Genomic DNA, 27,720 nt, shown 5'->3' with positions numbered 1-27,720 from the left:
AATCTGCAGTGCAAAATTAAACGCACCCCAGAGGAGAACTGAAATATAGCAGGTTAAATATGCAATATCTGTAACTGTATTGTCAAAAATGCCATGTTTATGGGACCATAAGGTTAAAATGCTGCTGTAAATAAGTCTGATTTTTGGTATAGTGATAGACAGGAGCACTGACTGTGACCCTGCAGTGGAATATTGAACGCACCCCAGAGGGCAACAGAGATATAGCACTTCAAATATCTTTAAATATGCAATGTCTAATAACTGTATTGTCAAAAATGCCATGTTTATGGGACCATAACTTTAAAATGCTGATGTAAATAAGTCTGATTTTTGGAATGATGATAGACAGGAGCACTGACTGTGACCCTGCAGTGCAATATTGAACGCACCCCAGAGGGCAACTGAGATATAGCACCTAAAACATAGTAAAATATGCAATGTCTACTAACTGTATTGTCAAAAATGCCATGTTTATGGGACCATAACTTTAAAATACTGCTGTAAATAAGTCTGGTTTTTGGTATGGTGATAGACAGAAGCACTGACTGTGAATCTGCAGTGCAAAATTAAACGCACCCCAGAGGAGAACTGAAATATAGCAGGTTAAATATGCAATATCTGTAACTGTATTGTCAAAAATGCCATGTTTATGGGACCTTAAGTTTAAAATGCTGCTGTAAATAAGTCTGATTTTTGGTATAGTGATAGACAGGAGCACTGACTGTGACCCTGCAGTGCAATATTAAACGCACCCCAGAGGGCAACTGAGATATAGCACCTCAAATATGGTTAAATATGCAATGTCTACTAACTGTTTTGTCAAAAATGGCAAGTTTCTGGGACCATAACTTTAAAATGCTGCTGTAAATAAGTCTGGTTTTTGGTATGGTGATAGACAGAAGCACTGACTGTGACTCTGCACTGCAAAATTAAACGCACCCCAGAGGAGAACTGAAATATAGCAGGTTAAATATGCAATGTCTACTAACTGTTTTGTCAAAAATGGCAAGTTTCTGGGACCATAACTTTAAAATGCTGCTGTAAATAAGTCTGATTTTTGGTATAGTGATAGACAGGAGCACTGACTGTGACCCTGCAGTGCAATATTAAACGCACCCCAGAGGGCAACTGAGATATAGCACCTCAAATATGGTTAAATATGCAATGTCTACTAACTGTTTTGTCAAAAATGGCAAGTTTCTGGGACCATAACTTTAAAATGCTGCTGTAAATAAGTCTGGTTTTTGGTATGGTGATAGACAGGAGCACTGACTGTGACCCTGCAGTGCAATAATAAACGCACCCCAGAGGGCAACTGAGATATAGCAGGTTAAATATGCAATATCTGTAACTGTATTGTCAAAAATACCATGTTTCTGGGACCATAACTTTAAAATGCTGCTGTAAATAAGTCTGATTTTTGGTATAGTGATAGACAGGAGCACTGACTGTGACCCTGCAGTGCAATATTAAACGCACCCCAGAGGGCAACTGAGATATAGCACCTCAAACATGGTTAAATATGCAATGTCTATTAACTGTATTGTCAAAAATGCCATGTTTATGGGACCATAACTATAAAATTCTGCTGTAAATAAGTCTGGTTTTTGGTATGGTGATAGACAGGAGCACTGAGTGTGACCCTGCATTGAAATATTAAACGCACCCCAGAGGGCAACAGAGATATAGCACCTCAAATATGGTTAAATATGCAATGTCTACTAACTGTATTGTCAAAAATGCCATGTTTATGGACCATAACTATAAAATGCTGCTGTAAATAAGTCTGGTTTTTGGTATGGTGATAGACAGGAGCACTGAGTGTGACCCTGCATTGAAATATTAAACGCACCCCAGAGGGCAACAGAGATATAGCACCTCAAATATGGTTAAATATGCAATGTCTACTAACTGTATTGTAAAAAATGACACGTTTCTGGGACCATAACTGTTAAACGCTGCTGTAAATAAGTCTGGTTTTTGGTATGGTGATAGACAGGAGCACTGACTGTGACCCTGCAGTGCAATAATAAACGCACCCCAGAGGACAACTGAGATATAGCACCTCAAATATGGTTAAATATGCAATGTCTACTAACTGTTTTGTCAAAAATGGCAAGTTTCTGGGACCATAACTTTAAAATGCTGCTGTAAATAAGTCTGGTTTTTGGTATGGTGATAGACAGGAGCACTGACTGTGACCCTGCAGTGCAATAATAAACGCACCCCAGAGGGCAACTGAGATATAGCAGGTTAAATATGCAATATCTGTAACTGTATTGTCAAAAATACCATGTTTCTGGGACCATAACTTTAAAATGCTGCTGTAAATAAGTCTGATTTTTGGTATAGTGATAGAAAGGAGAACTGACTGTGACCCTGCAGTGCAATATTAAACGCACCCCAGAGGGCAACTGAGATATAGCACCTCAAACATGGTTAAATATGCAATGTCTATTAACTGTATTGTCAAAAATGCCATGTTTATGGGACCATAACTATAAAATTCTGCTGTAAATAAGTCTGGTTTTTGGTATGGTGATAGACAGGAGCACTGAGTGTAACCCTGCATTGAAATATTAAACGCACCCCAGAGGGCAACAGAGATATAGCACCTCAAATATGGTTAAATATGCAATGTCTACTAACTGTATTGTCAAAAATGCCATGTTTATGGGACCATAACTATAAAATGCTGCTGTAAATAAGTCTGGTTTTTGGTATGGTGATAGACAGGAGCACTGAGTGTGACCCTGCATTGAAATATTAAACGCACCCCAGAGGGCAACAGAGATATAGCACCTCAAATATGGTTAAATATGCAATGTCTACTAACTGTATTGTAAAAAATGACACGTTTCTGGGACCATAACTGTTAAACGCTGCTGTAAATAAGTCTGATTTTTGGTATGGTGATAGACAGGAGCACTGACTGTGACCCTGCAGTGCAATAATAAACGCACCCCAGAGGGCAACTGAGATATAGCAGGTTTAATATGCAGTATCTGTAACTGTATGGTCAAAAATGCCATGTTTATGGGACCATAACTATAAAATGCTGCTGTAAATAAGTCTGGTTTTTGGTATGGTGATAGACAGGAGCACTGACTGTGACTCTGCAGTGCACAATTAAACGCACCCCAGAGGGCAACTGAGATATAGCACCTCAAATCCGGTTAAAATGCAGTGTTTGTAACTGTATTATCAAAAATGCCAAGTTTATGGGACCATAACTTTAAAATTCTGCTGAAAATAAGTCTGGTTTTTGGTATGGTGATAGACAGGAGCACTGACTGTGACCCTGCAGTGCAAAATTAAACGCACCCCAGAGGGCAACTGAGATATAACAGGTAAACTATGCAATGTCTGTAACTTTACTGTCAAAAAGGCCAAGTTTATGGGACCATAACTTTAAAATGCTGCTGTGTAGTGAAATATTAAACGCACCCCAGAGGGTAACTGAGATATATGGATGGTGATAGATAGGAGCACTTAATGTGACCCTGCAGTGAAAGTTTAAACGCACCCCAGAGGGCAACTGAGATATAGCACTTCAAATTTGGTTAGAAATGCAGTGTCTGTAATTGTATTGTCAAAAATGCCAAGTTTATGGGATCATAAGTTTAGAATGCTTCTGTAAGTAAGTCTGCTTTTTTCATGAGGATAGACAAGAGCAATGAGTGTGACCCTGCAGTGAAAGTTTAAACGCACCCCAAAAAGCAGCTCAGATATAGTGCCTACAACTGAGCTGACAATGCAATTGGTCTTTAAAATGATTTGAGAGTGTTATGTAATAAGGAATAATTTGTATAATAAATGGACATTGAATTTGTTGTTTTGTCATTATATCTTGTAAAGTGTAAACAGCTACAATAAGAATCAGAACCAGAATCAAAATTAGCTTTATTTGCGAATTGTGCACACATGCACAAGAAATTAATTTTAGTTTGGTACTTACAGACATACAGTATACATAAACAGCAAAAAGCGACATTTAATGTAAAATTGAAAATTAAAACAAATAACATAGATAAGAAGCAAGTGAGAGAGTTATTTACAAATATCTACAAGTACTGTATATAAAAATGCATATAATGTACATTGCACAAATGTATTTACACAGTTAAGCCTGTTAAACCCTAGTGTGGGATATTGCAATATGCAATACTGCACTTTAAAACTGCAAGGTCGGAGCAAATATGCTACTGTGTAACTGCTTAAGGTGAAGATGTCTTGTGGGACGAATTTTCTGGCACAGTAAATTTGAGAATGGTGAGAGGGAGTGAAAGGGGCTCTTCAAGAAATCTTCTCTCATGTCCACAGTTTGAAGCAGCCAGCCTCTCTTCTGTATGTAGATTCATCATTTCTAGAGTCATCTGCAAACTTCAAACAAACACACACACTCGCGCGCACATAAACACACACACACACACACACACACACACACACACTCGCAAGCACACACGCACCCGCACACACACACACACACTCGCGCTTGAGCGCGCACACACACGCAAGCACGCATCCGCACGCGCGCGCACACACACACACACACACACACACACACACGCAAGCAGGCACGCACCCACACAAACATCACAAAGACATATAAATCGGGATCATTCATAAATGCAATCCAAAGATGACACGTTTAACAATTTAATTTTACATTAACATATTTCGTGTATCTTTACATTCTGACACTCAGTTTACTTTCATAACTCTGTTATTCTGTTTATTTGCAAATGTATATTACTCTCACAGTAACAAAATAAACATAATCACTCAAAACAGCACGAATAAGAGATAATGCGCTACGGTCCCTAAGCTGTGCGTGAAAAAGAAACTGCTAACGCGGAAGTGTCGCGTCTTTTAAGGTGGAACGAAAAGCGTCAATAAGAAGCTGCGAATAAGAAGCTAGATTAAGCCTCTGAACAGACAGCGTGTGCCCCAAGCTCCACCATGAATCTGGAAATTCATTGATTTGTGTTTCCCTCAAGCATTTTGACTTTGCATATGTTTGCGTACCATTAAAACCAATGTTTTTTTTAACACTTTCATAGTTACATTTACTCCCCCCAGTCTTGAATATTTGTTTGCATGCTTGGCTCATAAGATGTTTGCACAGATGTTCAGGGGTGTGTTTTTGCGCTCATAACATTTCATTTCCTTTCTCATTCAAAGATGGCTGTTCAAAAAAGGAGCGAAGTCGATTAGCCAAAGAAAGGAGAGAGGATAAAGACAAGAGCCAAGGTGAGTTATACGCTCCAGGTCTGTTAAAAACATTGCCTGCGATGTTTAATTCCTAATTAAACTCTCTGACATTTTCTGCTGAATGGGGTTGTTCCAGGGCAATAGACTGCGGGTCTATACATCACTGATATACCATTGGCACTTGGGCAGCAGCCTTTTTATAATAACCCTAAGTGCTTGGTATAACAGAATCAGTAATGTCAGCAGACAGGGAGAGGCTTGGCCTTCACAGCATCAAGGCAATCTATAGAGGCATTTATATCCATCCCCCACTATGTTTCTAGCTGCACGTGAACAAACTCTTTGGGAGAAGCAACGGCGTGCGCAGGAGCAGTATCTGCGTTCGGTGGAGGATCGAAGTAGGCGTCTAGAGGAGCAGCGGCAGAAGGAGATGATCCGTCGCTCAGCAGTGGAGGAGAAAAGGAGGCAGCGCGTTGAGGAGGAAAAGGTTAGGGGTTGCGTTTGAACTTTGAAGTTCCTTTGGAGTGTCCATTGGTAGCATAGATGTGTTTCTATTTTTTAAAGAAAAAATTTAAATAAAAATTGGCCCTTTTTAATGCACGTTCCTTGTCTTAATGTGCTCCACCTACAGTATGGGGTGGCACGCCTTAATGGACAATGTCAAATAGGCTGTATGTACTTATGGCACTTTTCCATTGAATAGTATGGCTCGGTTTGCTTTTCCATTGGAGTTTAGTGCCACTACAGAGTGGGTGGGATTATAGACTTATCATTACAGTTGCACCGCCTCTACTGATGGGACATCATCGAAAAAATGCAATACAATCAAATGCTCAACACGGAGCAACGGAGCATGATGAAATGAACGCCTTGATTCTAGACCTATGGATGTTTTTCACTGCTGAAAGGGAGTTTGGGAACTTGTACAACAAATTACAGATGATGACATCACTTAGTTTGCTCGACGGTGCATGAGGGTAAGCTAATCTTGCTTTTAGCAATGATGCTGGAACTAATGATCCTCTCTGACCAATCAGTGATCTGCAATGGTACACGACACGTTTTAGTGTCCTATGGATCGCTTGAAACCCCAACCGAGGTATTTGTGTATACAGTGGGGGAAAAAACAAAAGTGAGATGTACTGAGCCATACCGGGCCATAATATCCAATAGGAAAGCACTAATAGATTTGAGCAATTTAACGTTTATTGTTAATGAATAGTGTATTAAAGACTAAGTACAGTACCATCCAGTGCTCAACGCTAAGGATTTTTGTGGTTCAGATTTTTACTTCCCCTTCAAAATTTGACTGGCCCCACCACAAAAAGCAGCACTAAAATGAAACAGGCCAGATTATTGTTTTTGACCCCTGTAACCTTTATAAATAAGGTTATTACACTAAAAACTACTAGCCTACCTTATATAAGCGAGCACAAAACTTATTGTTGCATATTTAAATTCGCAAGGCCTCAAAACGCGTGCATAAACTCTCATGATGGTGCTGCACTGGCCCGATCCGGCAAGTGACAATTATGTAACTGGCCCAAGCATCTTTCATGCTGGCCCCGGCTCACCGGGCTATCCCTATTGTCGAGCCCGGATCATGCGATACAATAGCTGTACCACTCAAGTACTTTTTTGTAAAAGGTGTTACTATAGCTCAGTTGTTAGAGACTGCTTTAGGAAATGTAAAGATCATTGGTTCGATTCCCAGGGAACACACAAATTGAATACAATGTAAGTTGTTTTGGATGAAAGCATCTGGCAAATGCATAGATGTAAATGTTAATGGAAGGAAGGCAGTAGCTTCACATTGTTCAGTCCTGTGACTGTTGCTGACATCATATTAGGTGACACATAAGCATTTCTGTATAGATCAACTAGAACGGTGCTAGTCAGAGGTTGGATTTCCAGATAATGTGTACTGAATGTATAAAGGTGCAATGTGGGATCTCTTGACAGAAATGCTATATAATATAGATAACTATATTATCAGTGGTGTATAAAGACCTTACATATTGAACTTTATTGTTTTTTACCTTACTGTATGTTCACACAACATGAGTTTGAGTATACTAGCTTCATTCGCGCTTAAAGGTCGCACATGAAATTCTAGTCATTCAAGACATTCACGTGTAAATTCGCATCATGGTAGGAGCTTATATAGGTCAAATTGAGTAAACTTACCAGATTGTTCGACCTCCTCACTCACTTTCTTCCATACATGATCCTTTTAATTCCTGTAAAAGTACAAAGATGCAGTGCCGGCGTCATGGGGGGGCATTCGCAGGCCGTGCACCCCAAAGAGGTTTTTGTACACAGTTTTTTATTAATTTAATATATATATCAAGAATAATTAAAATAAATTAAACATTATATGTTTCATAACTTTTAATGTTATAAAATGAGGAAAATTTAGTTGATATAATGCTTTTTAAAATTAAAATAGACCAGTTTCTCTCATTGGTTGCATTGCGGCGTCATTACGTCTTTAGCATATTAATGTGAGTTGATACTAGCAATGTGTTTTTCGCGGCATTTTATGGATCGTGGAAAATATGGATATTAGAAAATTTCAAACAAACCAGCACCGCCTGCTCCATCTGACTTCATGCAAACACAGGTTGGCTTAAACTCGGGGATTAGCAACAAGATCGAGACGTAATTTTCAAATCTACAGGACACTGTTTTAAGGAAGTTTAATGTTTGCACACGTTGTCTTAAGCTTTTTTAAAGGTAAGTTATGCGTTGTTTTAATTCACGTAAGCCTAAATGTGAAGTGTGGCTATAGACCGTTAACAGCATTGTGACGTGATTATGGTAATACTGATTAGTTTGTGATCTTCTGCACTCTATACGGGAAATGAGCTGACAGTCTGAACGTTACCAGTTGTATGAGTGTGTGCTTGCACTGTATTTGTATGGCTTGTTTTTGCAAGTTATTGTTGCTGATTTCGTGCCACCCTGTTAGTTATGGTCTGGCGCCGGCTCTGCGAAGATATATCGTGTAGCGATGATGATTTTCCCCCATTGTTGTTTTGTTTTTTTGCCTCCACTCGCTTCCTGTATTCACGTCACTGCTAAAGCAATTGCTCCTGATTGATTAATGCAGCGCTAAAATCCACCAAACTTTAGATTTTTCAACTCATGCGGCAACGCTTAATTCACGCAAAACACGCCATCCGCTCCGCGCCATCCACGCTTACCGTGCCGCAGGATGCCTATTCGTGTCTTTGCATTGACTTAACATGTAAATCACTCGCGCTTGCCACCTCTTCCGCAACTGGTGTGAACGCACCTTTAGAATAAGCAGCTTTCATCTACATACACCAGATTCCTTACATTGAAGTTGCTGCCATGTTTATACAGTACCCCTAAACAGACAAACTCTTCTACAGAGTGCGTTTCATCCCTACGTTGTCTCAGACGACAACATGTTTATCCTGTGGTAGCTAGCGTCTCTTTGCGTTTCGAAATTGAGTGGTGAGATGTGGACTGAGCTGTTGGTTGCAATTCCCAATCTCACTGTTAAAAAAACCCACACTGGACCTTTAATGCACTGTGTGTTGCATTGGATAAGAGCATAAATGTATCTTGATGTTTGACAATGCCACTACCACTCAATAATGCAGGACTCTGGTTAGATATGGCGACTTTTTATAATAGGAATAGTTTTTGTTATTCGTGCATGGTTTTGTGGGGAATTTTTCCTCTCGGAGTTCTTACCTTTTTGACATTGAGCTTAACAGGAAAGGAAAGTATTTGTTCATATTGATTGAAAAGTAGCCTCCCCCATTCAGTTGCTGTAATGACCGGTGACTCTCTCCTGGGTGATCGAATGACCTCACTATTCCCGATATCCATTCGAAACTGACATATACAACTCAAATTACCCTACACAAAGACAGTGTTTCATAGTAAGGGTGTATTTGAGGAAGCCAAAAGGGAACCTTTATGCAAAATACTGTTATTAGGATGCCTACTGCTGTTGCAATGGATGTGTGCAGGGTGTGGTTTCTGAAACTGCAATGTGTTAATATTCTTGCTCTGTGCTGCCTCTACCTTAAATGGCTCTGTTCTTGGCTGGCGCTCCGATTTAAATGAATTCTGTGTCCTCTGTGTCTGCAGTGAAATCAAATGTGCGTCAGTCTGCCCTCCTTACGTCCACCTGCAGACAATTTGCGGCGTAAGCCTCCTAGTTGTCTTATGAAGTGTGCACTCGTAGCTCTTAAACCATTTTTTACCTTCTTCAGCTGTAGATTAATCAAATGAAGAATAACATGATATGATGGCGTGAGAGGGGATAAAAGAGATGTCTTTTATCACCAAAAGGGTGTTACTTTGCAATAATATACTTAGATTTGTATACTATCCTATAGCAGACATTATATAAAAATATACTGCAGAATGAACTGACCAGCTGTATATAAGAAACCTGAGTAGTAGTGTAATTATTAAAACATTTTATACATTGTTGCATTCAGTGTAATGTTCAGTTGTAAACATCAGTGCTTTAGGATTTAAAGGGTTAAATCTGTTTATCTTGAATTAATTAAGATGATATTTAAAAGCGAGAACATGGCTACTGTTCTGGTGAGAGAAGAATGAAGGAGATAATGGGGTGGGGTGGAATAAGAGAGCAAGCAGAAAGGCAAAATTCATAAAGGCTTCCTGATTTCACTGATGTAACCTGTGTCATTGTAATAGTCTCTGTGTGTGTGCGTGTGTGTGCGTGCGTGCGTGTGTGTGTGTGTGTGCTCACCCGTTTGTGTCAGCCACCGAGGGGGGAGGGTATGGGTGGAGTTAGATGGGACTGTTCTCTGCTCTGTCTGGCTATTTGCCTTTAAACACAGAGTCACCTGGGAGAAGATAGATAGTGAGTGTGTGTGTGAGAGAGAGAGAGAGAGAGAGAGAGAGCCCAAGAGAGGGTAAGGCGAGAAAGGCAGAAACAGGAGGCAAGGCCCTCTTATTTTTCTTGCACGCATACGGGGAGGACAACAGGGAGAGAGGGAGTCAGAAACGCATAGGCGAGGTGGTCGCCATGGAGCAGGCAGCCTTATCCCCATCCTTTCGGCGCCGCAGCGACAGTTCGGTCAAAGAGTCTCTTTTCTTCCCTGTTTTGGAACGCAACGAACAGGAGCGACTGGAGGCCCTGATGCGACGCTCCATGGAACGCAACCTGCAGGCGGACCAGAGGCCCAAACGCTGGACCTGGTGCGGACCTCCCGGAGTCTGCGAGGGTGAGTTGTGGAAGGATGTGATAGGTCCCTTGTGTGAACATTAAGACAGATGAAAAACAGGGTGTGGAAACTGCAGTGCAGCTCTTTTGTTTGGATAAAGAACGGATATTGAACGTAAGAGCAGCAGCTGGGTGAGAGATATATGAGATGAAAGGCAGCGATGCTTGTATTAGATGCAGATGCTGCTTGTGACCGCTGCAGTGTCACAAAGGCGTCGGTCTGTTGCTAATATCCGCCTGACTGGGGTGGGCAGCCAAAGGAGTTGCCCAAGCTGCAGAGTAGCTCAGTCTCAAGGTTAGCGCTGACTGATCAGTATCAAAGACCCAGAGGACCATAAATCCTCTGTGCAATATCACTGTCACCTGGAGCGAGGGATAAATCGGGCTGTTTTAGTTGTAAACAAACACCATAAACTGTGCTGTCACAGTGCCTGCACAGTGCACACAGCATGTAAGAATGGATAGCTAGAGGCTTTTTGTTGTGTGCTACGTTCTTACTTACAGTAAAACAATGCATTTATTTTTAATTATTCAAGTCTATAACTCTTCCCTGTTGTAGGAAACGTAGTTTAAGATAAATTGACTAGATCACTGCTTTTGAGACTACCCAGATTCTGTGGTGCATTCATAACTACATCAATTATTTACACTGTCCAGGAGCCAAATGGTAGCCCAAAACCTCATCCGTTTCAGATGCTTACCAAAGTAGATTGATAATAAAAATATAGAAAAATTGCACAGATGTTGTGTTCTGAGTTTGGGCGTGTGATTAAGAATCAGTTTATAGCCGCCCTTGGAGACCATTAGGCTTCCTGAAAAACTGATATGATCTCATTCATCGCCTGCATGCTGTCCTCTGGATTATTTCATCTTGTTGCTGTGGTTCATATTACCGTCTAGCTTTTATTAGCGCAGCAACGTTCATTTTTTACCTCCCTTCTGCAAATAATGCTGTCCTCCATCAGACCAAATCTGCTGACCAAGTATATCAGTATTTCACAGGGACACAATGTTTTCAAGGGAGTTTTATATTATGTAGCCTGTGATCTTGTGAAATACTTTGTGGCAAGCTCACGCACCTGTCCTTTCTCTGCTTTGCATTACCTGCCGTACAGGTGATCCTAAGATAGCCCCGCCCTCTCCTCCTGCTTCTGCCTCCTTAGCCAATGACCCTGCAGCTCACCCTCCTGCCAGCAAATCTAAGAACGGTATTGAATTCCTGCTGCTTTGTTTGTCGTCTCCTTTACTTCCCTAAAGGTTAAAGGACCTTGATTGTTTTTGTAACGCTTTGCATGTGCATGTCTTTGTCGCGGTGTATTGGGTTTATCTTGATTGTCTTATTTTTGGTATAAGTGTGATTCCTTTATTTATATTTGCCATGCGACATCCTGCATTGTTTGTGGTACAGATATTGATACCTCATATTGATGAATTGTGTACTACTGCTTGTCTAAGCAACAAGGTGGGGGATTAAACAAAATCCAATAGTCTTATATTAAAGTAGGATTTAAGTCATATCCTAAAGACTTTGGGTCATGGGCTACTTTAACATAAGAATACAAATAAAAGTGATAGTTCACCCAAAAATATAAATGCTGTCATTATTTACTCACCCTCAAGTTGTTACAAACCTGTATAAATATCTTTGTTCTGCTGAATAGAAATTAAGATATTTTAAAGAATGTTTGCAACTAATGCAGATTAGGGGCACCATTGACTTAGTAGGAAAAAATAATTCTATGGAACTGAATGGTGCCCCTGATCTGTTTTCGGTTTTAACGTTTTTAAAAATATCTTCATTTGTATTCGGCAAAACAAAGAGATTTATTTAAGTTTGGAACAACATGAGGATAAGTTAACAATGACACAGAATTTAATTTTTTGGGTAAACTAGCCCTTTAACAGGATTTAAATAGGATGATGCATTTTTCTATAAGCAACCACCCAGAACACCTAAACAACCAGTGGCGGCTCGTGATTGCTCTTCCGAGGGGCGCAAATTCAAAATATGTGTTTGGAGTGTCATGTGTGTTGCTCGTGTTTTCAAAATATGTGTTTGTTGCGTCATGTGAACCATGTGCATCACGTGTTTTGTCAAAATAAGTGCCTGCTGCACACGCGTCAAAACCGTTTATGATAAAAGAGATGCTCACGTTCACAAAATGCATGCAAGACACTCACTTAACAGTACACTCTGAATATGCATGAGATTATGCGAGTATCTGGCAAACGCAAGCGTTTCTTTTATCATAAACCCTTTAGACGTGTCTGCAGCAGGCCTTATTTTGACAAGACATGTAAAGCCACAGGTTCACTTGATGCGGCGAACACATATTTTGAAATTACAAACCTCACACACATGTTGTGACGAACTTCGCATCATGCACCCTCGAAAAAAGAAGTCACTGGCCGCCACTGCAAACAACCACATAGTAATGCATTAAAAAAACAATTTAACAACTCACATTTTCTTCCAAAAATATCTGTGTTTGTATTTTCTTTCAAGCATATGTTGTGTTGATGAGAATATGAAGCTGTTTGAATTTAAAATCCATCATAGGTCCCATTACAGGACATAGAGTTAAATTTATCAGCTGGGGAGTTTGATAAATTGTTTTCCTCCCAGAGATCCGGACGCAAATCATGGGAGCATCTGTAATTAGGATCAGCCCGGATCTCCATTACATCCCCTAAAGAATGCATATGGGTCTCATATGTTACCTGATTTCATATGCAGACCCACATCCCAGTTTAGCAAACTCTCCCGCTAATCCCACAAGCAGTATGACACAGCTACTGCAGATACAAACACACACCTGCATTCATACATTTTTTCTGTACTGAGATAAACCTACTTTATATGTATCAGCTCCTGCTGCTCTTCGAAGTCTTTTGATCATTAAAACATTAACACAGTAGGCAGTTATTATTACTTAGGACAAATAATCAAAATCAAGTCAGATGTTTTCAGAAGAAGAAAAAGTCACGCAATTCAAAAACAGTACAGTTATTTTTCTTATTCCATTGATAGTGTTTTTTAATTCCATAAACCTTAATAATAGATTTAGCTGAAAATAAGACTGGCAAACATGTCATTTTTGCTTTCAAGTAAATGTGACCCTATGTGTGAAAACCATCGAAAGTATCATTTTTTTGTGATTTACAGTTTTCTAAAATCATCCAACATAATGTAAAGATCATTCTGTGAAAATATAACCTTGTTATAGTCAAGATTGAAATCAAACTTTGATGCTCCAAATCACAGTATGATGAGACTTTATCTTGGATTTTACAGACAGAGTCACAAATTTTTTTTTATTGTGTCTGTACATCCGTAAGTGAATAAACATTGTATCTGTCTTGTCTAAATGCTTGCTTCTGTGTTGTTCCTGTGTTTCATTCTTCCTGAAACCTCTCACAATGGATTTTACTGCAGTTGAAGATTTTATGATTCAGCCCGAGTCTCCAGACTCCCTGAGCAGAAATTTCTCCTCTGCTACTTTGACAGAAAGAGGCAAGTATAGTTGCATATAGCTTCACTATTTAATTCATTTCAATTTTTGCCCCGCCCCTTTTTATTCCTTTGTCTTCCTTTGACCTCCGACCCCTCGGTCTCTTGTCTTTGTTCCCGATTAGCCTCCTCCAGCCCTCATAGGTCTCCATACAGAGCTTCTCCCAATAGAGGCGAACGGAAGAAGGTTAGTGCGTCGTTCTGTGGACCGCTTGACGATTCCAAAGGAACATCCACGACTCTTAAAACCCCTCAGGTCTGATCTGCATGGATGTGTTAATTTGTCAGATAGCTTGCACATTTATATTTGGTGCATTACACTATGGCAGTGTTTTCCAACCCAGTCCTACGTGCCACCCCTCCCTGGATGTTTTAAATGTCTCCCTATATAAAACACCTAGGCTGAACGTTCAGTCATGACAACACGTTGCAAAAACGTTTTTTAAACAGAAACGGTGGTGCGTTGCACACGCCTGTTCTGATAACGCAAGAGTTGCAACTATTGAAGCTGAGAAGGCTATTCTTTGTGTTCTTTTTGAATAATTTTTTTTAAACGTACCAAAACGTTGCACACCGGTTTTTAGCTTAAACGTGCCCCTGATTTAACGGATCCACTTGTAAGTTAAATTAGGGAGACATCTCCAACATTCTGGGAGGAAGCTGATGAGCTGAATCAGGTGTTTCATATAAGAAGAGATCTAAAACATTTTGGGAGGGATGCAACGTAGGACTGGGTTGGGAAACACTGCACTATGGGACACAACCCACAGAGGAGCTGGTCTCCTAGCAACCAGGCAGATCTTCTCCAATCTGTGCAGTTGTCCAATATTAGTGATAGATTTTTAGCTTACAGCAGGGTTTTCAATCCAAGTTCTTGCAGGTATAGACAAATAAATGATAAAGCATACAGGATTTTCTCTTTAAAGATAAAAATATGCTATACATATTTACAGATGAAAGTGTGTTAATGTTTTTACTTTGCTGAAAAGACCAGCTTAGACCAGCATCTAAGTTGGTTTGTGCTAGTTACTATGCATGGGCGTGACTAGTGAAGCATAGCTTGTGTATATTAAAGGGACACTCCACACTTTTTTGAAAATATGTTCATTTTCCAGCTCCCCTAGAGTTAATCATTTGATTCTTACCGTTTTGGAATCCATTCAGCTGATCCTCGGGGACTGGCGCTACCAATTTTAGCATAGCTTAGCATAATCCATTGAATCTGATTAGACCATTAGCATTGCGCTCAAAAATAACCAAAGAGTTTTGATATTTTTCCTATTTAAAACTTGACTCTTCTGTAGTTACATTGTAAGACTGATGAAAAATTAAAAGTTGCGATTATCTAGGCAGATGCTGCCGTAACACGGGTGCAGGAGGTGCAATGATATTACATAGTGCCCGAAAATAGTCCCCTGCTATTGAAAGTTACTAAGGGGACTATTTTCGGCTGCTGCATAATATGATTGCGCCTCCTGCAGCCATGTTACAGCAGCAAAGTCCTTGATTATTACGCCAGAATGAGAGTATAGTTCCTAGCCATATCGGCCTAGAAAATCGGTCAAAAGTCGCTCTTAGTACATGATGTAACTACATAAGAGTCAATTTTTAAATAGAAAAAATATCGAAACTTTGATCATTTTTGAGCGCGATGCTAATGGTCTAATCAGATTCAATGGATTATGCTAAGCTAGGCTAAAAGTGGTACCACCAGACCCGGAGATCAGCTGAATGGATTCTAAAACTGTTAAAATCAAATGTTTAACTCTAGGGGAGCTGGAAAATGAGTATATTTTTTTAAAAAGTGGAGTGTCCCTTTAAATGTGGCTTTGTGGCTTCCTTCGTAAAATTATTCTGATTCTGGTCTCTGGTTTTTTATATTTAGAATGAGAAGCCAGAAAAGTGCACCATTCAAAGCTTTGTTGACTACCCAATGAAAAAACTTGAGTCTCCAACAACACCCACCCGCAGTTCCTCTGCAAGCAAGAACCCCGGCACACCCAAAAGGTTTTACATGCATTTAAATGCATTTGTTAATTATAATTTTATCATAGGGAATTTAGATTCATGCATTTTAACTTTACTGTTGTAATCCAGATCAAGGTCGTCCAAGAGTCGTATCCAGTCCCCAGCCTCCCCGGGGCAATACCCTCCATCTCCAATGAAGCATAGAGCCACCACTCCATGCAAAGAGACCAAGACTTTGGAAGGAGAGGAGAAAGGGTCTCTGGAAACCAAAGGCACCAGCACTTTAGAGAGAAAGACATCCAGAACAGAGAGAATCCCGAAGTCTACAAGCAAAGAGCTGGGATATAATGCAGGTAATGTCTTGTTGATAGCATTAAAGCAATCTTAACTTTTCCACTTACGATGTTAGTATGTTTTATTATACATGTCCAATATGGTTTTAAAATGTAACATTCTCCCACTTTGTACTTTTTCTGTTGTTGAGTGTCTATCCAGCTTCTCTTTATCTCGCTCTTGCTGGACAGACCATGTTTTTTGTGAACACCAAACCAATATTGTTGTGGTGTACATGTAGGCACATGCTTAACATATGTTGTTTTTTGAACTAGGAAGTAAGATTTCAGTTCTGAAAGCTATAGTAGGCCTTTATAGAGAAATGAACTCTTTTATCTCAAAAGATCAAGGAAATTTTTATTCCTAGTGATATAACCACTTTAAATAATGTAATGGTATCATGTCTTTCATGTCAAAAGATGAAGAAAATGTGATTCCTCCTTATTATTGTCATAATAATATGACAATGATTAAGTGTCCCCTTTGTCTATCTCCATCCATGTGTTACAGAGTCACCAGTGACTCCCACTGGTAAAGCAGGTACCACTGATGCTGAGGAGGCCTCCAGGCTGCTGGCTGAAAGACGACGTCTGGCCAGAGAACAGAGGGAGCAAGAGGAAAAGCATCGGCTGGAAGAGGAAAGGTACAGATGCTCTGTGTCTCCAGGGGTTTAAGTGTTAGTAATGTGCTTTGAATTACACATCATTTTCTCCATGGATGTCAGACTCAGAGCGGAGGAGCTCCAGAGGCAGCAGGAGGAGGAGATACGGCGGCAGGAGCGGGCGGCTCGAGAGGCTGAGGAGAAAAGACAAAGGCAGGAGATAGAGCGCTGCCAGAGAGAGCAGGATGAAAGGCAACAAAAGGAGCAACGTTGGAAGGATCTCCAGGATGACCTAGAGAGACAGGTCAGAGGGGTCCAATGATTTTTTATAAAAGTAGCATTACCAGGAAAAGAACATCAAGCCTTGGTGTCAGTGACGGCCCGTGACTTATTTTTTTGAGGGCGTACGATGCAAAGCTTATCACAAAATGTGTACCCGTCATGTGTGTGGCTCATAATTTTACAATATGTGTTTGGCGCATCATGTAGGTCGGCGGCCGCCACTGCCTTGTGTTCTTTTCCTGGTTATTAAGCGAGCCATGTGTGTCTTTTATGGGTATCAATGATAAGATAAATCAATAAAACATACAGTATGGTCCAACAGGATCATCATTTTGCACATACTAGTGGAAGTCTTGCTAGCTCGTGTGCATGCTGTCATTAAAACAAAAAGGCTTATCACATTATAGACGGTTTCATCGGATGCACGTGCGCTGACGCGATACACGTCTGGATCCGAACTTTACTTCCGGTTTCGTTTATTTTTATGGTCTGACTAGTTGCTAAACGGATCTCTTGAACAAATGCCTTGTCGAATATAACAAATGTTTTGGTTTCCTAAGTAATCTATGTGTTGGTTTTTGCTTGTTATATAAATAAACTACGTTTAAAGAACTTTGTTGTTATTTATTGTTAGCAGAGTTTACCGGAAGTTACGTGCGGACCACGACAGCCGCTTGTTTATGTTGTTACTGCTGAAACGTCTATACTTTAAAAAAATTATTTAGCTGATCATATCATTTGTTACACATTTTCAATAGTGGTTCACAAGTAATTTTTTATGTTTTTTCCAAAAGGTTATATTTTAATTATATTAATAATTTTGTGCTTATTGTTTTGGATCGAAAGATGTTACAGGCCATAACAATATAATATTTTCTGTAAAAATAGCTTATATTGCTGAAAATCATGATTTTCTGTGTCTGTTCTGTTACTTTCAAAATTAGCGTGTGGTTACAGCTTTTCTCGTTTATTGGAAGCATTTTGTGCAGCATTTAGTGCAAATATGTTTATCATCAACGGCACAGGCAGGATTATGGGTGCACGAGCAAGGTATCCAGATCGATTTTCTGTCTCCTATTGAAAAAGAAATACACTAGTGGTCGGCACGTACCGTGTGAAATGCTCATTAGCATTACCTTTAACACCACTAGCTTTGTTATTTTAGCAAAGTTGTAAAGCAGTGGCAGCTCGTGACTGCTCATCTGAGGGGTGCTACTTCAAAATATGTGTTCAGAGTGTCATGTGTGTTGCTTGCGTTTTCAAAATATTTGTTAGTTGCATCATGTAAACCATCTGCATCACGTGTTTTGTCAAAATAAGTGCCTGCTGCACACGCGTCAAAACCGTTTATGATAAAAGAGACGCTCACGTTCACAAAATACACACAAGACACTCACTTAACAGTAAACTCTGATTACGCATGAGATTATACGAGTATCTGGCAAACGCGAGCATCTTTTTATCATTTACCCTTTTGACACGTCTGCAGCAGGCACTTATTTTGACAAAATATGTGATGCACACAAGATCTCTCGACGCGCAGAACACATATTTTGAGAAAAGGAACCACACACATGATGGGCTACATACATGTTGTGACAAACTTAACATTGAGCGCCCTCGAATAAAGAAGTCACCGGCCGCCACTGTTGTAAAGATCATCCATATTTATTTTTCAACTCTAAAAAACAAAAATACAGTAAATAGGTGCATAAAATGTTAATATAACAGAGCAAAAATCCGTATTTAGTGTGTCCAAACGTCATTCAATTAGAGTTAAAAATTAGGCTTTTATTTAATTTAGGTTTAAGAGAGCCTGCAGGTTCCTGCTATTGCTGAAGTGTAACTTGGAAAGTCAAACAAATACTTAACACTTTAGCTTAATTTTTTTGTTTTTTAATACTGCATAAACATTTCCTGTATTTTCTGGATGTATTCTAAAAAAGATAAATAATTATATATAGTCACTTTATCATTGCAAAAACAACCAATTTAAAGGTGACATGATGATCTAAGACTTAATGTACACAAAGGTGACAAGCAAGAAAGGGGAATAAAGCTGAGTCATCTCTCGAGTCACCAACTTGTGCCCTTGCAGCAGTGATCTGTTCTTTTATAGCTGTGGATGTGAGTAGCAATGGGTGTGTATTGATAGAAATGTGATGTCTTGATGTCTGGCAGAGAGAGGAGGCAGTGCAGAGGGTTCACAGGGAGGCTGAACGGAAGAGACAGGAGAGAGAGCTGCTGAAAATTCAGGAGGATGAGGAGAGGCTACAGAGGAAGAAGGTTCATCTCTCTTTTTTTTTACAACTAGAGTCAAACAATTTATGGAAACCTACCTTGTTACAGTCTGTAGATCCTTTTACTCCTACAAAGACGCTTTTGTTAAAGATGCCATACGGCCGATTAAGAACTTTGTAAAAACCCTTAGCCGTATATGCAGTTGTTTTGTCAGTTAACTGAATATTTTATTTACATCTATGATTTTGATTTTGTCAGCGTATTGATGAGATAATGAAACGAACAAGGAAACAAGACGGAGAATCAAAGGTAAGTCTGATACAGTCTGTCTCTGGACCGATATATGGTAATATCAGATGACAAAATGTCACTGACTGTATCAAATAATGTCCTATGATTTGTGATTGGATAGAAAGAGGAGCCTTCAGCAGACACACCTCATATTTCTGTCTCTCCGTCTCCGTCTCCCTTGGAAACTGGAGGTACTGACTCACATTGTGACTTGTATGGTAATAGAGTTCTACAGTGGGCATTGTAAACATACAAACATGTAATCTTTCATTTAATAAATGGACAAGACCTTGTCTTTCACACACACACACATTTGTTTGATGTTATTGCTGAATGACTCAGCGTGAAGTAGTTTTGTGAATAATGTAAAAGCGCCATCATGTGGTGCAGTTAAGAACTGAAATCAGTGTTTTTGATTTAAAGGGGACATATCATGAAAATCTGACTTTTTCCATGTTTAAGTGCTATAATTGGGTCCCCAGGGCTTTTATCAACTTAGAAAATGTGCAAAAGATCAACCCAGTAACTCAGTCTTGGTAAACTATTCTCTGCAAGCATGTGAAAAAATAGGTCATTGACATTTGTCTCCCCTTGTGATGTCAGAAGGGGATAATACCGCCCCTTAATCTGCACTATCCAACCACTGCACTACCATTTAGTGCAGAGATCAGCTCATTTGCATTTTAAAGGACACACCCCAAAACGGCGCTTTACAAAGTGGCAATTTTGACATGCTATTATAAATTATCAGTGGGGTATTTTGAGCTACAACTTCTCATATGCATTCTGGGGATTTATTTTACATTTAAAAAAGTCTTGTGAAATGTCCCCTTTAAAAAATCTTTTTAAATATAATGCTTCCCAAATATTTTAAGGGTTTTTGTTTCAGATTAACCAGCATTAATCTTGCACAACAGGTGGTCCATCAAAGGCAACATCTGAATCTCCAGTCATATGCCTTGAGCCTTTGGAGGCAAAGGGTAATGGGGCAGATGATCTATCTGATGGAGTTCAATCTATGGATGTCAGGTTAGTCTAAACATCAAAAACTCATGCCTTGTTTCATTCTTATATATAGTACAAAGATATCTGGTAATATTCATATAAAAAATGTGCTTGATTTGGTCGTTCTAAAGATGTGTAATTTTTTTTACAAAAGACGTCCTTGGGGGTCAATATGACCCCAGTTGAAAATAAATAGGAAATTATTTGTCAAAAAAAAATTCAACACATAACATAACATCTAGATCAATATATATAGAAACAATTAAATCAAATTTAGATCATAATTTATGTGAATTTTTCATAAAAAAATGATATTTTACATGCAAGCTAATTGTGTATTTAAGTGGTAAACAGGTACAAAAGTACTTCATATCTCCCAAAACACTGCATTAATGTTGGGAAGTAAACAAAAACAGATATATTATTTGTATCATTAAAAATGTATATATTTTTGTAATCACTCAAATTTCTGGGGTCATTTTGACCCCCAATGACCCTTAGTGTAAATAAGAAAATCATGGCTTATAAGGGTTAAAAAGATTGAAATACTTTTTCTTGCAGTCCAGTCTCCAGAGATGAGCTCCTCTCCGTTGCAGAATATTCTCCAGTCAGTGAGATGGCTTTGGGTGATATCCTTGTTTTGGCCGGGCAGGTCTCACATCCCAAAGGCTCTGCTGCTCCATCATTTGGTGACTGCAACAAAAACCTGATCCAGGACTGCAGCAGCGCTGCTATTGACTCATCACTTTTTCAGAGTCTTATACCGACTTCAGACAAGCTCAACATTTAGACATAAGGTGATTATTGTGAACTACAGAAATATATTACTGGTACATCAAAGACACGCAACTTTTGTGACCCTGCCTTTAAAAAACCAGCTGAAGTGATTTACTGTTTTCTACATAAAATCATCCTATGTAATGCAAAAAACATTCTGTGAAAATATAACCTTGTTATATTTAATTCTAATGTGAAATCAAACTTTGATGAGGATAATAGCATTATTAGATTATGAGACTATATCCTGGATTTCATAGACAGGCACATTTTATTTTAAAAGTATCTCACTCAAATCCAAATGACAAAATCTTATTAAAAAAATAATTGGGATTTTGTGATATTTGTGCTACGCTCTTTAATTCGGCCCTAATGAATCAGATTGTAATTTTTAGTTTTCAGATTTTTCAAACAATGTCTAAACACAATAAGGATGCTGACATGTATGTGAAAACAAATTTCATCATATCTTTACACAATGACATCTACATTCACATGTCTCTTGGCATCCTGATGATGATCAGTTTATATACCAAATATTGACTACATTGTCTTAACAAATGCATCAAATTCCACTCCTTGCCAAAAAACACTGATCGGATTTACTAATGATTATATTCTGGAATAAAAACAGATTTATTTGCATTGCAAACAGAGTCTAAATGTATTAAATTTGTTTATCATTGTTTTTTCTATTTCAGACACTGTTGGATAATGGGGCTGGACTGGGCTGGTGGATTGACGTTGTGAGATGAAACCAACCCTGTGTGCCTCAGTCCAAACTCTGTAGAGCTTCTTCATAAGCTTGCTCCTCTTCCTCAACATCTTTTCAACAGGAAAACATGCACACACTGAATGTCAAAATGTGTCGATAGTCGATGATGGACACTTGATTTCCTACATATACTGTAAAAAAGTTTTGCCTGCTCCTCGTAGATATTCATTTCACATGATTTTACTGTAGTATCACCAAACAAGGCAACTTTATTAGCGTGATCTTCTTAATCCTGTCTTTCACACCTGTAGCGTTGGTCAGTGATGCGCCGTGACACTTGTAGCAGATCCATTGTGTAAAAATTTTTTTATTTTGGGTTACAAAAATGGCCAGCAAACCAAGCAGTTTTGTGCTGAGTCTTCTAATTGTGCTGTATTGTATGGCTGGGGTGTGCAAACAGTATATTGTGTGACTTTCTAGCATCGTCTTAGCAATCCAAGCTTCGTCGTCTGAAAGTGGATATGAATATTTAGTACAGATGTAAAGTGAGATATTATTGCTATCATAACACTGTTATACTGGCATTATTGTATTATTAGTCAAAAGCAATCAGAAGTCACAAAAAAGTCTGTACCATGAAATCTATTGTTTAAAATTTTAAATGGAAATGTGCAGGACTCATATGTGTTTATATAGTATAGTGCTTTATTCTTCAGGGTATTGTTTAGTTCACTGTTTAGTAGTTAACATCACTGCACAGCGCTCTATGCAGAAAACTAAGCAACCGTAAATTCTAATACAGCATCACAAAAGACAGTAATTCAGAAACTTTGCAACTGTATTGACTAAAAAAAAGATCTGTACTTGCCGAGTATGTCCAATCATAATCGTATTTGCTTATCTTGTGGAGAAAAAATGACTTATTTTACCATCTTGTATACTCAGGGTGCTGGTGAGCATTGCATGTGAGCTCAGTTCATTTGGTTTACAATGTCCGTACTGATGTTCTTTAGTGGTCGCACTCTCAATGGCATGTAGTATGATGCTGTTGTGTAAAACCCCTGATACACTAAGTTGGTTCAAGACCAATTTATAGATCAAAAAACTTGGGATGTTGATCACATTTTAAATTGTGAACAGAGGGTGATGGGTTGGTACTGGAATTCAGCACTTTAAAATAACATTTAACCGTAGGTGCATGAATCAGTGAATCAGCTGCTTTGAAGTCGCAGAACCCTGAACTGTTGACATAACAATAAAACATGTATCATAAACTGTGTTTGAGTCATTCCATGAAAAGGAGGTGAAACATTTGTGTTCACAGTCTTTTTGGTTTTGTGTGAAGTTAATTAAACATTAATATATTTTATATTTAGGTTTTCTACAATATGAAAAAAGTTTAAAAAATACAAAACATATATAAGTATATAATGTGATAAGTGATATTTTACTCGCCTGTGTAGTCATAGAAATTGTATTTGAAAATTTTTCTATTCAAAAACTTATTAACACAGAAACTAAAATTGTAGCAGTATATGTCCAGATTTATAAAAAGAAAGACAAAGCAAAAATTAGGCATTTGTTTTAGAATTCCATATTATCAATAATATATAATACATGGGCCTGTAATACATACATACATACACTATATAAATATACACACTATATATATATATATATATATATATATATATATAATTATATATATATATATATATATATATATATATATATATATATATATTTACTGTGCAAAAGTCTTAGGCCACCGCCACCAGACTTTCTGTTTTAGAAGTTTTAATGTCCTTCCATATTTATTTTTCAATCTATATTTTTAAGAAAATATTCAAACAGAAAATACTGGGAATATTTGAGTGTTTTTGAGCAGAATAAAGTAAAAAGACTAATTTCTTTAAAATTAGAAATTAAGATTTAATTTTATTTAGGTTTAAGAGACCCTGGAGTTTCCCTCTACTGCTCAAGTGTAAGGGGAGTTTACCTTAAAAACTTGACACATCAGTTTACATTTTTATACTGTTTTTAATACTATATACACATTTTTTTGGATGTAGACCTATTCTATTAAAGGTGACATAGAACGATTGAACAGAGTATTTATCCTTGTTCTGTGATGTGACATGTAGACCAAAAAATTTTGTTTTGGGTCTGTAATGCCTTAGAAGCTTTCTAAAAACATCTCTCAGATAGCTCTATTAGGGTGGGGGATTTTAAACAAGTGGTTTTGTGCCTATTTGGCTCCCCCTACTGGCTTAACTTGCAATCTCATTACTGATTGGCTGACTTTGCTGCCACTTAAAAAATGTAGCCAATTATTTTAAAGTGGAGGGGCAGTTAGATGCCTGTGATGTCATAAGCATCAGTTTTTCAGATTGGGCTGTTTTCTGGCTGACATTTCTAAAAGAGGAATTTCTATGAGACTGAGATGTTTAGCATGTCTAGCACTTTTTGTATGTTTGTGAATGCGGGTACTTAGACTACCATTATTCAACAAAGACAAGGTAAAAATGGTTTTTCATTCTCTGTCCCCTTTAAAGAGACCGATAAACAATTATATACGATCACTTTAACTAATTAAAATATTTTCTAAAATGGCATAGTGCAAAGCACCTTATGTCTTTTGTTGCTGTTTTGTTTTGAACACTAAAATCTTATATAAATCCAAAAATCACCTTTCTCTAAATCGAACACAGAAAAGAATGTCTGTCTTGAATCATTCTCAGTGTTCACCATTTTTTTTTCCTTGTATTATCCACTGGTATTATCACAACATTTGGTTCTTTATTAGCATACACAACGTTCATCATTTATTTACAATTTAAAATTGAGGAGCGCCGATGCACAAGACGCTAAAAGCCACCCTCAGGCCATGTCAGACAGTTCTGACTAGACGGGATACAGCTACGACCAAATCTCGCGAGATGTTGTGTTTAGGGTTATGTTTGTGTAGGGTTAGGATGAAAAACAGCAGTTCTAGCCATAGACATCATATAGGTAGACGCCCTATCGACCGCTACTGCCTACTGGCGCGGCGAGATATGGGGCCGCCATCTTAGATCGGTCACCCGCTCACTCAGTGTAATCTGTATGACTGGTGGAATGAGCTATCAGCGCATTTAATTAATCATATCTCAGTGAATACCGAACAGATTTTCACGCGGGTTTTTTTGCTGCAAAGGTCATTCATGGGGCTATGATACAGGACACATGGATCGGCGTATTTTAACCCCTTATGTGCCGCAAATCCCGTTTGAGTGGAGGGTGACAATGTGATGTACATCTTTAAATGAATATTTCTCTGGGATTCTTTGGACTAGAAACCTAATCTTGGTCTTGTTTTAAAGAAGACAACTTAGGGTTTTTCACAAATGAGTTAGAAAGTAAAAATATTAAATATAAATATTTTTATAGCCGTTTACCTTTATTTTAATATAAAAATAATGCAGTAACATATTAATTTATAAATAAAATGACATAAAAGTTAATGTTTCACACAATAAATAATGTTAACATGAAGCAATATGTCTCAAGTAGTTGTGATCCAAATTTCAAGTTAAAATCACAAAAAATTATGTTTGTGTCACAATTTTAATGGTTTAACCAACAACTGCCACTAGATTTTGCCACATACTCTTGTACTCTTGTATACTCACAAACTAATAGATTATCACCGCATTATTATTCATGCAAAAAGGTTTTGAAATATGAAAACTACATTCTGAGAGCTTTCCGATGATATATAGCTCATGATTTTTTAGGTTTAGAGTAGGGTTTTAGTGTTATATGCAAAAACAAATTTGGCCTACCTGTGGGCCCGTAACATTTTAGAAACTGACTCTCACTATGTCATAATTTTCCCCAAATGGTAATGAAATATGAAAATTATACTCTTTGAGCTTTCCAACAATATATAGTTTGTCAAGATTTAGGTTTAGAATGTTAGTGTTACAAACACTAATGTGGACAGCGCCACTTAATGTTCATAGTAGGAATAAATGAATATTCACTAAACAGTAATAAAATATTCTGATATTATAAGATATAAAGTATGTTATAATTACATTTATATTTATATTTACATTTACATTTACATATAAATATAAATGTTAGACTACATATATATATATATATATATATATATATATATATATATATATATATATATATATATATATATATATATATATATATATATATATATATATACACACACACATTTATATTTATATTTATAAATATAAATGTTAGACTATATTTATATATATATATATTAATATATAACATTTACACTTATATTTAACATTTATATTTAAATTTAACATTTATATTTAACATTTCACTTCACATTTTTCCCTTGTACAAAATCTTATCTTAAATAATCTATATTTTCATTTTACACCAATTTGTTTGTAAATTTGTGAAAAAGATATACTTTAAAATTGCGGCGCTCCTTTTTTACATGTTTTGACGCTAAATGTGCTAAAACTGTGCTGGATACAACAATATGCCTTTATTTACGAACGGCACCCCATAATAAAGTGAGTCCAAAATCAAAATATGTGGTGTAGGATATAAGATATTTTATAAATCACACACTATAAATATGACAAAGATGCAGAAACAGATAGTTGCAGTAAAATAAGACTTTTTAATAAGGTGAAGAAACAATTTAAAATGATTTAACCCCCCCTCCCCCCCCCCCACACACGCGCGCGCACTGAAAGAGGACTGTTTTGCAGAGCTTCTTTCCCGTGCTCCCTTTCTGTAGTTCAAGAGAGGTTAGTTTGGCAACATGGTGGAGCCTTATCTTTAAAAACACAGACACAACCAATGACAACGAGTCAGACTGATGGTTGTCGATTCCAAGTCTCCTCAATGCCCTACGAAGGAAAACATCCTCTGTTCCTGATCCTCCCGCACAACGTGCATGACTGTTGACAGCTTTTTAAAGTTTGGCGGATCACGCAGCTCACAGCACCTTATAATAATAATAATAATAATAATAATACACATTTATATAGCGCCTTACACAATACTCACAACAGAGAAACTCTTGTAATTATTACTTTACTTTACCCCACCTCTCATTGCAGGGTGAACAGCGGCTGGTGCAGTAAACATAGTCTAGCGAACGTTAGCTGGCTACGATTTCAGTACAGTAAAATCAATAATCCTGGCTCTTGCTCAATTTTCTGGTAATATTCTATTTACAAAATACAACCAATAATACCGCAATGTTAAAAAGTACTTGTGAAAATAATCCTCCGGGCTCTATTTGCGATGGTCTGCCGATTAGAACAGGAAAATGCTCCACAGTGCTCTGGCATCTTATCTGCTGCCATGCAACGAAACTAGGAGAACGACCGGTTTAAGATGGCCGCCGTATTTCTCAGTCCCCAGCGGCCAATAGGGCATCTAGTCTTCTATATGATATCTATGGTTCTAGCTATCTACGGCCTAAAACCCGTGACATATTGGGGCGGTTTCCCGGACAGGGTTTATCCTAGTCCCAGACTAAAATGCAC

The 27,720-nt window shown here is 38.0% G+C and overlaps 1 protein-coding gene across 3 annotated transcripts in view; it reads left to right on the top strand.

The window, feature by feature from the left end:
- map7d2b (MAP7 domain containing 2b) overlaps positions 1-23,451 on the top strand; it is a 32,832-nt gene extending 9,381 nt beyond the window's left edge. The window contains exons 2-17 of one of the 3 annotated variants that reach the window (XM_065258278.2): positions 5,185-5,253; positions 5,538-5,701; positions 10,352-10,454; positions 11,569-11,661; positions 13,890-13,967; positions 14,090-14,220; positions 15,850-15,971; positions 16,062-16,285; positions 16,776-16,908; positions 16,990-17,170; positions 19,330-19,434; positions 19,648-19,698; positions 19,802-19,871; positions 20,598-20,709; positions 21,247-21,482; positions 22,164-23,451. In XM_065258278.2, the coding sequence (XP_065114350.1) occupies positions 5,185-5,253; positions 5,538-5,701; positions 10,352-10,454; positions 11,569-11,661; positions 13,890-13,967; positions 14,090-14,220; positions 15,850-15,971; positions 16,062-16,285; positions 16,776-16,908; positions 16,990-17,170; positions 19,330-19,434; positions 19,648-19,698; positions 19,802-19,871; positions 20,598-20,709; positions 21,247-21,475 (1,865 nt within the window). In that variant the 3' untranslated portion in view covers positions 21,476-21,482; positions 22,164-23,451. The remainder of the gene's footprint in view (positions 1-5,184; positions 5,254-5,537; positions 5,702-10,351; positions 10,455-11,568; positions 11,662-13,889; positions 13,968-14,089; positions 14,221-15,849; positions 15,972-16,061; positions 16,286-16,775; positions 16,909-16,989; positions 17,171-19,329; positions 19,435-19,647; positions 19,699-19,801; positions 19,872-20,597; positions 20,710-21,246; positions 21,483-22,163) is intronic. The other 2 variants (XM_065258279.2, XM_065258280.2) reach the window with 2 other exon arrangements.
- Positions 23,452-27,720: the final 4,269 nt, after the last annotated feature.

Source organism: Paramisgurnus dabryanus, chromosome 22 (genome assembly GCF_030506205.2).
Source record: "Paramisgurnus dabryanus chromosome 22, PD_genome_1.1, whole genome shotgun sequence".
Lineage (NCBI taxonomy): Eukaryota > Metazoa > Chordata > Actinopteri > Cypriniformes > Cobitidae > Paramisgurnus > Paramisgurnus dabryanus.
Note: the sequence above shows the minus strand (reverse complement) of the source record. Positions and strands in the feature narration are given on the sequence as shown.